We start from the raw sequence: 17,644 nt of genomic DNA, 5'->3' as shown, positions 1-17,644 counted from the left end.
GACCGTATTTCAAACAATAGGCTCTACAAAAATTGATCTCACTTTCTCGGGCTATAATCAAATAAATATTAAAAGATTAGGTAAATTTTTACTGTTGAACAATTTATAGTCTGGTGGAAATTATTTCTTTTATCATTCCGTCTAGGGTTGGACAGAAAGTAGGATATCATAAAATAGAGTGAAGTGAGATCTAAAGAAGGGATTTCAGAGAAATAGGAACTTCATGTGAGGCAGTACAGAGGAGGAGCTCTGAAAAGAATAGACTGGAGGAGGAGCGTAAATATGGGTATTTGTCGGTTATATAATAGACACTATAAAATTTGACACAAGAAACTGGCCAAGTAACTTCTTTATACCGTCAGTCATTTGGATGGCAAAGATCAGATGGGATTTTAACCGGTTAGTTTATTTCATTAGCTTTATCAAAGGTTTGGGCTATATATTTGCACGTTAGGAGGAATGGGGGTAAAGCATAGCATATATTAAATACAGCAATGGTTAGTTTACGCATTTAATATATGCTATGCTTTACCACCACCCCCCCCCCTCTAATGTGCAAATATATAGCCCAAATTTGTTTCTAAACTATTATATATTCATCGTGTTTCGTTGCATTTCATTAGTATTAATCGAACTTCACTTCCCGAGTGCCTATTATATAACCGATAAATACCTAAATGACTAATTATGACAAAAAAAGAAAATATAAAAACGAAAAAACAGAAGAAAATTCACAATTAGTGAAACAAGGACAAAAGTGAATGCAATGTTTTGGTAGAAACCCCTACTCAGTCATCCGCAATGTAATTAGAATATATATATATATATATATATATATATATATATATATATATATATATATATATATATATATATATATATATATATATATATATATATATTATATAATCTCACGACCCCAACCGTTTGCATCTCTGAAGTACACTGCCATATATCCACTCAGCACTGCCGTCATCCAAAAGCCAAATACTGTGTTCGCAAAAAGTGGGTTTATTTGAATACACCGTGTAATATGCGAATTACTCCGACTACATCATCTGCAGAATTGCTGGACGTCTTTTTTCATTTATCCTTGTTCAGAATAGCCAACATTATTTGGCATCATTTGGCACTCAAGCTCGAAACTGTAAGCGGTATTTGCAAAAAACACGTTATTTGCCAGGGATACAATTTGATTTTAGCTATGACTAATTGCTAAAGGTTGGGCTGTCCCAATAATTTTGTAAGAACAATTTTTTTTTACAAATAATAGTAAAAGTCTGAACACTCCGACCTCACATCCACAAGACCTTATCAACAGTTAAAAAAAAGGGAAAAAACAACTAGATTAAACAAATAAATAAATTCATCATGGTCAGATACTTCTTGCGGGGCCCCACAAGGCACGAAATTAGCTGGAATAATTTTCCTGGCTGTAATTAATTCCCTGCTTAATCATCACGGCGACAGTTACAAGTTTGTAGATGATCTGTCCATAGTGCTCGCTTACCTGGTTGAAAACACTATCATAACAAAGCAGTTTTCAGACCAGTTATTTAATCAGCTAAAGACCGAATGCTCAAGCCATGATCTTACCATTAACGTAGCAAGTCGAAGATAATTCGTTTCAACCCTCTGGAACGGAATATAGATATGCCTCTAGTCCCTTTCCCGATTGTGAACGAAATAAAAATCTTAGGAGTAACTTTCACTAGTGACTGTAGTTTCAGTGCCCATATTAATTTAACCGTCCACAAGGCTAATGCAAGCCTTCAGACACTTACCAAAATGAGGAGTTTTGGGTGTGATACTGAAAGTCTTCTCCATGCCTACATGTGTTATGTTCGGCCATTGCTCGAGTACGCGTGCCCGGTGTGGGGTCCATCTGCTATTCGCACTGCGTACCTATTACGCGACCATACCCTATGATCAAGCCCTCGCTAAATTAAATTTATCTCCACTTAAAGTCCGGCTTGAACACCTTATTCAGCAATTTGGAAAATCCGTCCTAGCCAATAAGAGCCACCGATCAATACTACCCGAACCAGCCCCTCCCAATAGCCGAACTCGGTTACAAAATAAACGTGTACCCCCTAAAGTGCGAACTAATCGTTACGCCAACTCATTTGTGCCTTTCTTCACATCAATTTTTAATGCTGAGTTGTAGTGTGTGATTTTTGTTTAAATGTATGATTTTTGTGAAAAAACTGAATTTAGCTATGCTACGATAGTTTTTAAATATACCAATCTCTCTCTCTCTCTCTCTCTCTCTCTAGAGACCCTTGCTGGGTTGCTGGGAGACCCCCGCTTAAATAGTCTGGAATGACCCACTATGTTTCAGTCTTTTATTATTTTATCTTTCAATATTTAAAATTCTAGAAGTTCAATTATAACAATCCCAAACAACCTCAGTCCTGCATGAGAAAGATCCTGGAATTCGCATAAAATATGCTCCATTATTATTCGATGTACCCCACTGTTAAATGTATTGTATATAGCTATTTTCTGTCTTCTGTGGACTAGAAAAAATGGATAATTGGTTTAATTTTTAGGGTGTCTTTATTTTCTTAAAATGCCCTGCTCGCCGGAATTTTCAGTTGAATCCTGTTACACAAGTCCAACTACAGAAAGTCAGAAAGAAAAAAAAGACTGCCATGGATGTTCGTCTATAAAGCAAGAATCAGATAATGCGCTTGAAGATTTTCGAATGGCTGTGAAAGGTATGGAGACAAAAATAATAATAATAATAGCAATAATAAATGTATTAGAAGCCAAACAAGGCAATACAACACGGTGGTTAAAAAAAAAATCACCAAAAAAAAATCATAACTAAATGCTAATTTTCGTCCCACCTCCCCTGCTATCCTTTCTTTACCACTTCATTAACCTATTTAACAACCTGAGCAGTCCTTTCAACAGTAATCTGGAGCTCCCCTGGGGATTTTAGGGTATTACCGTCAAAAAAATTACTTACAAGAAAGCGACTGGAAAGATGCTGTGGAAGAATGTGGCCTACTTCCTTGACTCTTAGATTACACCTGAGGCAAGAGTAATCAAACAGTTCGTGGTAACGAACTGTAGTAAGGAGCGACCCGGCTCAATAGTAACCAAAACTCTAAAAAATAGCCAATATACCAATACCTACATCAAAAGAATCGCATTTTAATGCTGATTTTGAATATATAAGTTTCATCAAGTTTAGTCTTACCCATCAAAAGTAACGAGCCTGAGAAAATTTGCGTTATTTTAGAAAATAGGGGGAAACGCCCCCTAGAAGTCATAGAATCTAGACAAAAATCACACCATCAGATTTAGCGTATCAGAGAACCCTACTGTAGAAGTTTCAAGCTCCTATCTACATAAAAATGTGGAATTTTGTATTTCTTGCCAGAAGGCAGATCACGGATGCGTGTTTATTTGTTTTTTTTGTTTTCTTGTTTTTTTTTTTTGTTGTTTTTTTTTCCCAGGGGTGATCGTATCGACCCAGTTGTCCTAGAATGTTGCAAGAGGGGTCATTCTAACGGAAATGAAAAGTTCTAGTGCCCTATTTACGTGACCAAAAAAATTGGAGGGCACCTAGGCCCCCTCCCACGCTAATTATTTTCCCAAAGTCAACGGATCAAAATTCTGAGATAGACATTTTATTCAGCGTAGTCGAAGAACCTTATAACTATGTCTTTGGGGACGACTTACTCCCCCACAGTCCCCGTGGGAGGGGCAACAAGTTACAAACTTTGACCAGTGCTTACATATAGCAATGGTTATTGGGAAGTGTACAGGCGTTTTCAGGAGGATTTTTTTGGTTGGGGGAGGGGTTGAGAAGAGGGGAATATGCTGGGGGAACTTTCCATCGATAATTTGTCATGGGGGAAGAAAATCTCCATGAAGGGAGCGCAGGATTTACTAGCATTATTAAAAAAAAAAAAAACAATGAAAAAATAAATATGAAAAAGTTCTTTCAGCTGGAAGTAAGGAGCAGCATTAAAACTTAAAACGAACAGAAATTATTACCCATTTGAGGGGCTCACCTCCTTCTAATACCTCGCTCTTTACGCTAAAGTATTTTTAGTAATTTCAACTATTTATTTTACGGCTTTTGTGATTCTGGGGTCATTCTTAATGAATTGGGACAAAATTTAAGCTTTAGTGTAAAGAGCGAGGATCTGACAAGGGGGCTAGCCCCCTCATATATGTAATAAAAATATGAGAATACAAAAGTTCTTTACGTAAGCTAATTTATAAGTTACGTAAATCTTTTACTAATAAAAATATTCGTAAAAAATTAAAAATTCTAGTTGCCTTTTTAATTAACCAAAAAATCGGAGGGTAAATAGGCTTTCTCCCCCGCTCTTTTTTTCTCAAAATCATTTGATCAAAATTATGAGAAAGCCATTTAGCCAAAAAAAAAAATGCAAATTTTGTTTTAATTATTCCTCTGCGGAGAGCCAAAATCAAAACAAGCATTGATTCAAAAACGTTCAGAAATTAAATTAAAAAAAACAAGTTTTTTTAACTGAAAGTAAGGAGCGATATTAAAACTTAAAACGACCAGAAATTACTTCGTATATGAAAGAGGCTGCTTCCTCATCAACGCCCCGCTCTTTACGCTAAAGTTTTTTACTGTTTTAAAAAGAAGAATTGAGAGAAAGAGTCAAACTTTAGCGTAAAGAGCGGGGCGTTGATGAGGAAGCAGCCTCTTTCATATACGAAGTAATTTCTGGTCGTTTTAAGTTTTAATGTCGCTCCTTACTTTCAGTTAAAAAAACTTGTTTTTTTTTATTTAATCCTTATCTGAGGCCAAAATATCACTTGATATTGTAACCTAGCCTATTGGATGCTTTGCATTTACTCAAACGTTGAGTCTCTAAGAGATCACAAAACGTTCAGTGATTGAATAAAGGGCGTACAGGGGCTCCAAGCTGCATGAGATTATGACAGGGGGTCTAAGCAGGGGGTCCAACCTGCTAAAACCTGGAGATATAATAGCCCCTTAGATCGAATAATAATCCATGTCTAAATAGTCAATGCTTTTTTTTCAATATCTGTTCAAAAAACTGGATATAATTGAAAAAAAAACTATATTCTATATTGGGAAAAGCTAGATATATGTTGAAGGAAGAGCTTGAGCAAAAAATTAAATTAAAATTAAAATTAAAATTATCTAAATTAAAAAACTTAACGTATGTTGAAGGAAGAGTAGGAACAAAGACTTTCTCTATATTAAAAAAAAGAAAAACTATATTCTATGTTGAAAAAAAAATAGATATATGTTGAAGAAAGAGTATGAACAAAGACTTTCTTTATATTGAAAAAAAAAATAAAAACTATACTCTATCTTGAAAAAGAGCTAAAAGCTCATAAGGGACTTGTGACGAGGTCGCAAGAGCCAAGAGCTTATATGGCATGAGCTCTAGCAAAATTCTAAGAATCAATAGATTAATTTAAAAGGAAAATCAGAGGCTTAATGCCGGTCGGAATTTAAAATAAGAGCTCTGAGACACGAGGTCCTTCTAAATATCGAAATTCATTAAGATCCGATCACCCTCTCGTAAGTTAAAAATACCTCATTTTCCTAATTTTTCCTCACCCTTCAGCCCCCCAGATGGTCGAATCGGGGAAAACGACTTTATGAAGTCAATTTGTGCCGGTCTCTGAAACTCCTACCAATTTTCATCGTCCTATCACGTCCAGAAGCGCCAAACCCGCCAAAGCATGAACCCCCCTCCCCTAACTCCCCCAAAGAGAGCTGATCCAGTCCGGTTACGTCAATCAAGTATATACGACATTCGCTTATTCTACCCACCAAGTTTCATCCCGATCTCACCACTCTAAGCGTTTTCCAAGATTTCCAGTTTCCCCCTCCAACTCCCCCCCCCCCAATGTCAACAGATCTGGTCGGGATTTAAAATAAGAGCTCTGAGACATGAGTTCCTTCTAAATATCAAATTTCATTCAGATCTGGTCACCCGTTCTTAAGTTACAAATACCTCAGTTTGTCTAATTTTTCCGAATTAACACCCCTCCAACTCTCCCGGAGAGAGCGGATCCAGTCCGGTTATGTCAATCACGTATTTAAGACTTGTGCTTATTATTCCCACCATGTTTCATCCTGATCTCTCCACTCTAAGTGTTTACCAAGATTTCCGCCCCCCCCCCCCCCAATTCCCCCAATGACACTGGATCCGGTGGGATTTTAAAATAAGGGATCTGAGTTACAAAGTACTTCTAACTATGAAATTTCATTAAGATCCGAACACTCCTTCGTAAGTTAAAAATACCTCGTAATTTTCAAATTTTTCAGAATTTACCCTCCCCCCCCCAACTCCCCCAAAGAGATCGGATTCGTTCTGGTTATGTCAATCTGTGACTTGTGCTTATTTCTCCCTCCAAGTTTCATCCCGATCTCTCTACTCTAAGCGTTTTCTAAGCAAGATTTTAGGTTTCCCCCTCCAACTCCCCCCAATGTAATCCTATCCGGTGAGGATTTAAAATAAGAGCTCTGAAACACGATTTACTTCTAAACGTCAAATTTTATTAAGATTCAATCACCTGTTCGCAAGTTAAAAATACCTCACTTTTTCTAATTTTTCCGAATTAACCGTCACCCCCACTCCCCCCCCAGATGGTCGAATAGTGAAAAAGACTATTTCTAATTTAGTCTGGTCTGGTCCCTGATTCGCCTGCCAAATTTCATCTACCTAGCTTATCTGAAACTGTCAAAACTAGCAAAACCGGGACCGACAGACAGACCGACAGAATTTGCAATCGCTATATGTCACTTGGTAAATACCAAGTGCCATAAAAAATTAATGTATGTTAAAGGAAGAGTATTAACAAAGACTTTCTCTTTATTGAAAAAAAAATCAACGGAAGCTGGTCAGAAAGTGACTTCGCACAGGGATGATGATAAACAGCTAATAGGAACATATTTATTCAACACATTTAAGTTGCACGTCAGGTCTTTAAACTGTTTTTCTAAAAAGTCTTTGTTGAACTTGCAACCAGAAGTTCCCTTCTCATGGGTATTTCCCGTCCCCCTCACTTTGAGGGCTTGTCTAAAAGAATAGATTGTTTTCTTGGAAATAGTTAAAATTAGGTTTCTCAAGGTAAACAAAATACTTGAGCTACGGAGGTATTTTAAAATCAAATATTATGGGAAGTTAAAGAGGATTGGTATAGGCGTCAGTAGGGGGGAAAACTCTGTATTTATAAACCCTAGAATAACAAAAAGCAAGTGTGCTATTTTAAGGGAAAATTGTTTCATTGCAAACACATACGCAGAAGTAACTGTCTCAAGTATAGGGAGGAGGGACGCGGGCTGAAAGGCTCGATCCCTGCATGCGTTTAAGTTTCATCGAATGCATTTTTTTTCAAAGCGTAACCTTGTAACTTTTTGTTTGTAAAAACAAGAAAGAAACGTGTGAACTATCTTAGATGAGTAAATATTCTGATTCTCATAAATTTAAATGCCCTCAATGCCTACATTTTTCTTCGAAATTAATAGTCAGTTAAAGTAGTCAGTCAGATGTTTTGCGTGAAATTGACTTGTTCTTAAGGATTTAAGAATGCAAACATGGAATAAATAATCCGAAGAATTATTCCAAAATAAATTTGAATGCAATGAACTACAGTAGTTTAATCTCTAAAGTCACAATGTCCTTACCCTACTTTGTAAGACAAAGGATATCTTAAAGGTGCATCCTTTTAATGTTAGAGAAAATATGCTATTTTTAGTGGGAGCAAGATTTATCCTCAAACTTGGACCCCCTCGAAGGTTGTTTAATGCCTACCCCTTCCCCAGGGGAAACTTATGTGAGCACCCTTAGAGGTTTAAAGGAACTATTGAGTTTTGAGTTATTGTTTTTGTTTCGACTGAAGCCTACCATAATCATGTGAATAATATTTATCATTGTTTCTGATCTTTTATATTGCTAAAACACCTTACGTAAAATCTTCAGATTTTACCATTTCCCCTTGTTTTGTTCCTTAATATATGTCGCCTTTTGAAATTATAATATGAAAAAAACTTCGTTTTCTTAAAGAGTTAAAGAGGCTGCGTCCCAAAGTCGAACCTTAAAACGTACAGGAATTAGAAGAGGAAGTTGGGGGGCTGCCGCCCCCCAAACCCCCAGCTTTTAAAGACTCTTTTGTACAGGTTTTTTATTTTTTTGCTAACCCCCCGCTCTTGGCTTCGGAAAGGCCCTCTTTTAATTAACAAACAATTGAAATGAATGAATAATGGAATAACTTCGAAAAATGTTAAACACAAGAGGACAGGAGAACCATTGCGCCGAAACTAGTAATTAGTAACAATGAAGTCCCCCCCCCCAAAAAAAAATGTGTAGGGTTTCATTTTGTACTAATCCAAAAAGCAACATTGTTTTACCTTCGTAGGTACAAAATTGTAAGGTTTCAAAATAGTGCTTCAACATAAGTTGACCTGTTAATATGTTTATAAGCACTGGGTTCAAAATTTCTCGCTTTTAAAGCTAGATCCTCCCGTACTAGCTGTTGCGTGAGGTGACAATGGCACCTCTTCACAAAGACTTCTGATTACCTTGCAGCCACAGGTCCTCCAAAAATGTTTACACCAGTATTGAATCCTTCTTTAAGCAGTCACTTTCTACCGTCCACGTCTTTTGATGTTGAGGGAGGGGGGGGGGCAGGCTTCAGATATCAAGTGGGGACTGCCATTATTCATGGATACCATGCGGCCCCAATACCACAATCAGTTACTGAAGATTTATTGAAATTTCAACAGCTGATTTGTTTAATCACGAGTTTAATTATTAGTCGGAACTTAAACTGTAGGCAGCATTTTCTCACACTTACTGGTAAAAGTATTGCCTGCATAAGCTCCAGGCTTCCTTCAGATTCTAAGAGGCTTCAAAGATTCTATTAGACGTATAATACAATAAAAGAAATACCAAGAATGTAATCGACTTTTAGGATTTCCTCATACTTCAGATACTTTTCACATCATATGGTATATTTTTTTGAATACTTTGTACAATTCTCTGAGGAATCATAACTAAGGGTACCTATGAGCTGTAGGTTGTGTAGCATGTTGAAAATTAAGGCATATATGTTGGATGTACCTTCGTGCTCGTTCCCCCCAATAATTCGGAGACCTTCTCACAGCTTTCACCATCGGTTTTAGAGAAATTGTTCTTCGATCTCGTATATTTTTTTGCGTTTTCACAAATTTTTGTCTTTTACTGGAAGCGTTCCCTTCCTCAAGAAAAACGCATGTTTTTATGGCACTTGGTATTAATTGACATATAGCAATCGCAAACTCTGTCGGTCTGTCTGTCGGTCCCGGTTTTACTACTTTAGGCACTTTCAGGTAAGCTAGGACGATGAAATTTGGCAGGCGTATTAGGGACCAGACCAGATTAAATTAGAAATAGTTGTTTTTTAGATTTGACCATCTGGGGTGGGGGTGCGTTAATTCGGAAAAAATAGAAAAATTGAAGTATTTTTAACTTACGAACGGTTGATCAGATCTTAATGAAATTTGATGTTTGGAAGGATATCGTATCTCAGAGCTGTTATTTTAAATCCCGACCGGATCTGGTGACATTGGGGGGATATGGGAAGGGGAAACCTAAAATCTTGGAAAACACTTAGAGTGGAGGGATCGGGATGAAACTTGGTGGGAAAAATAAACACAATTCCTAGATACATGGTTGACATAACCGAAACGGATCCGCTCTCTTTGGGGTAGTTGGGGTGGGGAGCTAATTCTGAAAAATTAGAAAAAATGAGGTATTTTTAACTTAGGAACGGGTGATTGGATCTCAATGAAATTTAATATTTATAAGGATATCGTGTCTTGGAGCTCTTATTTTAAATCCCGACCGGATCTGGTGACATTGGGGGGGGGGAACCTAAAATTTGGAAAACACTTAAGAGTGGATGGATCGGGATGAAACTTGGTGGGAAAAATAAGCACAAGTCCTAGATACATGATTGACATAACCGGAACGGATCCACTCTCTTTGGGGTAGTTGGGGGGGAGGGTAATTCTGAAAAATTAGAAAAAAACGAGGTATTTTTAACTTACGAACGGGTGATCGGATCTCAATGAAATTTGATAGTTAGAAGGATATCGTGTCTCAAAGCTCTTATTTTAAATCCCGACCTGATGGGGACCAGAAATCTTATAAAATACTTAAAACGGAGGGATCAGGATGAAACTGGATGGAAAGGATAAAAATCTGTCTAAGATACGTGACTGACATAACCGGACCAGATCTGCTCTCTTTGGTGGAGTTGGGGGGGGGGTAATTTTGAAAATTGAGGTATTTGTAACTTACGAAAAGGTGTCCAGATCTTAATGAAATTTGATATTTAGAAAGATCTTGTGCTTTAAAGCTCTAATTTTAAATTCAGACGAGATCCTGTGACATTGGGGGGAGTTGGAGGGGGAAACCGGAATTCTTGGAAAACGTGAAAATTGGGGTATTTTTATCTTACGAATAGGTGATCGGATCTTAATGAAATTTGATATTTAGAAGGAATTCATGTCTCAGAGCTCTTATTTCAAATCCCGGCCAGATCTTTTGACATGGGGGGGAGTTGGAGGGGGAAATCTTGGAAAACACTTGAAGTGGAGGAATCGGGATGAAGATTGGTGGATAGAATAAGCAAATGTCTTTGATACGTGATTGACGTAACCGTACTGTATTCTCTCTCTTTGGGGGAGTTGTGGGGAGGGGTTCAGTGATTTAGCGAGTTTGGTGCTTCTGGACGTGCTAGGACGATGAAAATTGGTAGGTATGTCAGGGAGCTTCACAAACTGACTTGATAAAGTCATTTTCCCAGATTTGACCATCTGGGGGGCTAAAAGGAGAGGAAAAATTAGAAAAAAATAAGGTATTTATAACTTACGAATGGGTGATCGGATCTTAATGAGTTTTGATATTTAGAAGGACATCGTGACTCAGAGCTGTTATTTTAAATCCTGACCGGCATTAAGCCTCTGGTTTTCCTTTTAAATCAATCTATTGATTCTTAGAATTTTGTTAGAGCTCATACCATATGAGCTCTTGGCTCTTAGCTCTTCTTGCCTCGTCACAAGTGCCATATGAGCTCTTAGCTCTTGTTATGTCTGTAACGACAAACTAAAGCCTTGTCTTGATTGATATAATCTAACCTGCCAGCAGCAGGACGTGGGTTTGACCAAAAAGAAATCATAGTCTTCGAAATCTTAGAAGGCATCTCCATCGCCATGTAGTCTTCTCAATCATAATGGTTGTCCAATCATAGCCGAATAGTCAAAAGTGATCCTTTTCTAGAAAATGCTGATGGCAGGGTGGATGACGAGGCTTAACCCGTTTGCTGGGAAACCTCCTTTTCCATCGGTTTCTGTCCCCGAAAGAGATTTTTCTTTGCAAACAGAATTTACAACCATTTTGTTAACTCCCTATCTCCATTCTCTAAAAAACTTAAGTCATATGTATTTCTTTTCTATTTTAGAGCAAGAACTGGATTATATTACGACGGATGAATTCTTGTTGACCTTCCTAAACTGTCGAAAATGGGACAAGAATAGAGCTCTTAAACTAGTAAGTGAATTAAAGTAATTATGGTAATTAATTACCTTTAGTAAAGAAACTAAATAAACTTAGTTTTTCAACAGTCTAAGTAAGCTACTTTGTTTCAATGTTAAAGGAAAACAGGTTACACTTTCTTCTATTTTTTTTTTCAGTTATCATTTTTGTTTTCTATCCTTTTCTACCTATATTTCCTAAAATGCAATAAAGTCTTACGCCCGTTTTAGCTAATTTATCATTTGAATTCTTATTTTTATTTTTTGAATTTTTCATTCAAAAAATAATGGAAACTTATCATTGGCCTTACCTAGATTTAGCAAAAATTAATTCAAAATTCTGCTAATCTTACACCAAAAATGTATTTATTGGTGAAACATTTCTGCTATTTGTCAAAACAAACTTAATCCTTAGTAAATTATTTTTACTAAGTAAGAAGCGACATTAAAACTTAAAACGAACAGAAATTACTTCGTATATGAAAGGGGCTGCTTCCTCATCAACACCCCACTCTTTACGCTAAAGTTTGACTCTTTCTCTTAACTCTACTTTTTAAAACAGTAAAAAACTTTAGCATAAAGAGCGGGGCATTGATGAGGAAGCAGCCCCTTTCATATACGAAGTAATTTCTGTTCGTTTTAAGTTTTAATGTCGCTCATTACTTTTCGTTAAAAACATTTGTTTTTTTTTATTTTATTTCTGAACGTTTTTGAGTCAATGCATGTTTTGATTTTGGCTCTCCGCAGATGAATAATTAAAACGAAAATTGCATATTTATTTTTTTTGCCTAACTGGCTTTCTTATATTTTTGATCGAATGATTTTGAGAAAAAAAGGAGCGGGGGAGGAGGCCTAGTTGCCCTCCGATTTTTTGGTTACTTAAAAAGGCAACTAGAACTTTTAATTTTTTACGAATGTTTTTATTAGTAAAAGATATATGTAACTTAAAAATTAGCTTACGTAACGAACTTCTGTATTCTCATGTTTTTATTACGTATATGAAGAGGTTCACCCCCTCGCTCTTTACACTAAAGCTTAAATGTTGTCCGAATTTCTTAAGAATGACCCCTGATTCACAAAAGCCGTAGAATAAACAGTTGAAATTACTAAAAATACTTTAGCGTAAAGAGCGAGGTATTAGGAGGAGGTGAGCCCATCATATGCGTAATAATTTCTGTTCGTTTTAAGTTTTAATGCTTCTCCTTACTTTCAGTTGAAAAACTTGTTCATACTTATTTGTTCATTGTTTTTTTTTAATAATGCTGGAAAATCCTGCGCTCCCTTCATGAAAATTTTCTTCCCCATGACAAATTCCTCCATGGAAAGTTCCCCCAACATATCCACCTCTTATCTACCCCCCCCCACAACCTAAAAATCCCCCTGAAAACGTCTGTACACTCAGACGTCTGTACACCTCCATGTGTTGATAAAAAGATATTTTTTAAACGGCAGGCCTCTGTCACAACTGCATGAAGTGCGTTATTTGGGGTTCCAGCTTGATTGTAATCTATCTTGGAAGAACCATAGTGATCTTGTTGCAGCTAAAGTTGCTAGAGGTTTGGGAATTTTGCGTCGATTAAAGCATGTTTTACCATTACCAGTTCTTTTATTATTATACCGCACCATTGTTGCGCCTTATATTTCTTATGGTTGTGTCCTTTGGTCTAGTAATTTCTATGCAAATTTTAAAATAGTGCAGATCCTACAAAATAAAACAGTACGTCTTCTTGGTAATTATGTAGAAAATGTGAATGATACCGCGTCATGTTTTAAGAAATTACGAGTGCTTAACATTGATCAGATTCGAGATTATCAAGCTGCTGTTTTTGCGTATCGATGTTGCAATGATGTATGTCCTCCAGTTTTTACCAGTTTTTTTTTCGAGTGAATCGTTCACTCCATGGGTATGAGACTAGAGAGGCAGATAATTTTATTGTTGAGTACCGAGACACCACACGTGCAGCTTTCGGAATTAGGTATTTAGCTCCGGCTATTTGGAATGATATCCCAGCTGGCATTAGGGAGGCGGAACATATTGGGTTGTTTAAAGTAAATTAAAAAAAAACATTTATTGGAAGTGGGGAGATAATTCTTTTTTTTCTTTTTCTTCTTTTTTTTTAATTATTGTTAGCCTTTATTTATTTATATTCTGGTATTAAGGAGTAATTGAGTGAGAGTGTTTTGTCCTTCTTTAGTTTCCGTTTTTTTTAGTTTCTGTTTTTTTTTTTCTTATTAAATTAGGTTGAGAATCAGAGGATTGCAGCCGTCCAACATCAGGCTCTTTGAGCCTTCCCCAGGGCGGTTGTGTGTATTTATAGTTTTTGTAATTAGTAGTTAATAAAGAGAGTTCTTCTATCAAAATAACACTTCCAAATAATCATCATATATGTAAGCACTGGTCAAAGTTTGTAACTTGTGGCCCCTCCCACGGGGACTTTGGGGGAGTAAGTCGTCCCCAAAGACATAGTTATAAGGTTTTTTGACTACGCTGAATAAAATGGCTATCTCGGAATTTTGGTTTCGTGACTTTGGGAAAATAATTGGCATGGCAGGGGGCCTAGGTGCCCTCCAATCTTTTTGGTCACTTAAAAAGGGCACTAGAACTTTTCATTTCCATTAGAATGAGCCCTCTCGCAAGATTCTAGGACCACTGGGTCGATACGATCACCCCTGGAAAAAGACAACAACAAATAAATAAACACGCATCCGTTCTGGCAAAAAATACAAAATTCCACATTTTTGTAGATAGGAGCTTGAAATTTCTCCGATAGGGTTCTCTGATACGTTGAATGTCATGGTGTAATTTTCGTTAAGATTCTATGACTTTTAGGGGTTGTTTCCCCCTGTTTTCTAAAATAAGGCAAATTTTCTTGGGCTCGGAACTTTTGATGGGTAAGACAAAACTTGATTAAACTTATATATTTAAAATCAACATTAAAATGCGATTCTTTTGATGTAGCTATTGATATCAAAATTCCATTTTTTAGAGTTTTGGTTACTATTCAGCCGGGTTGCTCCATACTACAGTTCGTTACCACGATCTGTTTGAAATCTATACAATCTATAAATCTATACAACTATACAACTAAATATATACAGCTATTAAATAAAAAAAAAACAAGTTTTTTTTAACTGAAAGTAAGGAGCGACATTAAAACTTAAAAAGAACAGAAATTACTTCGTATATGAAAGAGGCTGCTTCCTCATCAACGCCCCGCTCTTTACGCTAAAGTTTGACTCTTTTTCTCAATTCTTCTTTTTAAAACAGTAAAAAACTTTAGCGTAAAGAGCGGGCCGTTGATGAGGAAGCAGCCTCTTTCATATACGAAGCAATTTCTGTTCATTTTAAGTTTTAATGTCACTCCTTATCAGTTAAAAAAAACTTGTTTTTTTATTTAATTTCTGAACGTTCTTGAATCAATGCATGTTTTGATTTTGGCTCTCTGCAGATGAATAATTAAAACGAAATCTGCATTTTTTTTTTGTTTTTGGCTAAATGGCTTTCTCATAATTTTGATCGAATGATTTTGAGAAAAAAAGAGTGGGGGAGGAAGCCTAGTTGCCCTCCTATTTTTTGGTTAATTAAAACGGCAACTAGAACTTCTAATTTTTTACGAATCTTTTTATTAGTAAAAGATTTACGTAACTTATAAATTAGCTTATGCAAAGAACTTTTGTATTCTCATATTTTTATTACATATATGAGGGGATTTGCCCCCTCGTCAGTACCTCCCTCTTTACACTAAAGCTTAAATTTTGTCCCAATTCATTAAGAATGACCCCTGAATAACAAAAGCCGTAGAATAAATAGTTGAAATTACTAAAAATACTTTAGCGTAAAGAGCGAGGTATTAGGAGGAGGTGAGCCCCTCATATGGATAATAATTTCTGTTTGTTTTAAGTTTTAATGCTGTTCCTTACTTCCAGCTGAAAGAACTTTTTCATATTTATTTTTTCATTGTTTTTTTTTAAATAATGCTAGTAAATCCTGCGCTCCCTTCATGGAGATTTTTTTCCCCCATGACAAATTATCGATGGAAAATTCCCCCAGCATATTCCCCTCTTCTCAACCCCTCCCCCAACCAAAAAAATCCTCCTGAAAACGTCTGTACACTTCCAAATAATCATCATATATGTAAGCACTGGTCAAAGTTTGTAACTTGTTGCCCCTCCCACGGGGACTGTTGGGGAGTAAGTCGTCCCCAAAGACATAGTTATAAGGTTTTTCGACTACGCTGAATAAAATGGCTATCTAAGAATTTTGATCCGTTGACTTTGGTAAAATAATTAGCGTGGGAGGGGGCCTAGGTGCCCTCCAATCTTTTTGGTCACTTAAAAAGGGCACTAGAACTTTTCATTTCCGTTAGAATGAGCCCTCGTGCAACATTTTAGGACAACTGGGTCGATACGATCATCCCTGGGAAAAAAAAAACAAAACAAAACAAAAAAAACAAATAAACACGCATCCGTGATCTGCCTTCTGGCAAAAAATACAAAATTCCACATTTTTGTAGATAGGAGCTTGAAACTTCTACAGTAGGGTTCTCTGATACGCTGAATCTGATGGTGTGATTTTCGTTAAGATTTTATGACTTCTAGGGGGCGTTTCCCCCTATTTTCTAAAATAACGCAAATTTTCTCAGGCTCGTTACTTTTGATGGGTAAGACTAAACTTGATGAAACTTATATATTTAAAATCAGCATTAAAATGAGATTCTTTTGATGTAGGTATTGGTATCAAAATTTCATTTTTTAGAGTTTTGGTTACTATTGAGCCGGGTCGCTCCTTACTACAGTTCGTTACCACGAACTGTTTGATAAAAACTATACAACTAAATCTACAAAATTATTGTCACCTAGTAAGGTACTTACATAGAACTTTCTGTTTTGGAGGGCACAGTAAATTTGTGAGGAGAAACACACATAAAAAAGGTAAATTATAAGAAAAAATATAAAAGCACGGTGTTAAATGCGAAAAGTTTTGACATCATGTGAGGTGTTCCATGAGAACCTTTGCATGTGTGTCTAGTATAATTGATTGAGTCTGAATACATGAGACATGAAGATTAAAAATATTAGAATAAAAAAACGAGTTTAGGCCAATGGGAATATATACCAAAAAAGTTGCAGATGTCTCCGACCGACATTCATTTTCCGTCTTCAGTGCGTATTTAAATGCTAAAAAGCTTCGTGATAAAAACAGGGTTTAAAATTACAAGAAGCAAGAATTCACCATTTTGAGCTGCATCTGGAAAAATTAAAACACAACTAATTGGGACACAACTGATTATGCTGCTCAAAATTGTATACGGTTCATTGAATACTTTATGATTTTTAATTTTTATTTTTTTTTAAATTTTAATCAATTGTTTTTATTACGAAAGTCTTTAACAAAATTATTTATAATTTTAATTAGACACTGAAGAAGGACCAGGAATTTCAGCCTAAGATATTTGCCACTTTTCTATTTTCTAAATTGGCCTAAACCCGTTGCTTTTTTTTTAAATTAAATAAAAAAACAAGTTTTTTCAACTGAAAGTAAGGAGCAACATTATAACTTAAAACAAATAAAAATTATTAAATATATAAGGGGATTCACCCCCTCGTCAATACCTTGCTCTTTACACTAAACTTCGAATTTTGTTCTAATTCTTTAAGAATGACCCCTGAATCACAAAGACCGTTTAATTAGAATAAATAGCTCTTTTGAAAGTACTAAAAATACTTGGCGTAAAGAGCGAGGTAGTGACGAGAGGATGAACCCCTCATATATGTAAAACTTTCTATTCGTTTTAAGTTCTAATGTTGCTCCTTACTTTCATTTGATGAAACTTGTTTTTTTTTTCATGTAATTTCTGATCGTTTTTTAAATAATGCTGGGAAGACCGGTGCTCCCTTCATGGAAAATTCTTTTCCCCCATGAAAAATTCCTCCATGAAAAGATTCTCCCCTCGTAACCCCTTCCCCTGAGCCCCAATCCTCTTGCAGAAAAATCCCCCCTGAAAACTTTATAAACTTCCGAAAAACCAATATTATATGTAAACAATGGACAAAGTTCATAACTTGCAACCCCTCCCCTGGGGACTATAG

The 17,644-nt window shown here is 36.1% G+C and overlaps 1 protein-coding gene across 4 annotated transcripts in view; it reads left to right on the top strand.

Moving 5' to 3' along the window:
* The window catches only part of LOC136031756 (alpha-tocopherol transfer protein-like), a 79,873-nt gene that overhangs the window by 31,172 nt on the left and 31,057 nt on the right, over positions 1-17,644 (top strand). For all 4 annotated transcript variants that reach the window (XM_065711486.1, XM_065711488.1, XM_065711484.1 and 1 more), the window contains exons 2-3: positions 2,553-2,720; positions 11,482-11,570. In XM_065711486.1, the coding sequence (XP_065567558.1) occupies positions 2,573-2,720; positions 11,482-11,570 (237 nt within the window). In that variant the 5' untranslated portion in view covers positions 2,553-2,572. The remainder of the gene's footprint in view (positions 1-2,552; positions 2,721-11,481; positions 11,571-17,644) is intronic.

The sequence above is a fragment of the Artemia franciscana genome, chromosome 10, assembly GCF_032884065.1.
Source record: "Artemia franciscana chromosome 10, ASM3288406v1, whole genome shotgun sequence".
In the NCBI taxonomy this organism is placed as follows: domain Eukaryota; kingdom Metazoa; phylum Arthropoda; class Branchiopoda; order Anostraca; family Artemiidae; genus Artemia; species Artemia franciscana.
Note: the sequence above shows the minus strand (reverse complement) of the source record. Positions and strands in the feature narration are given on the sequence as shown.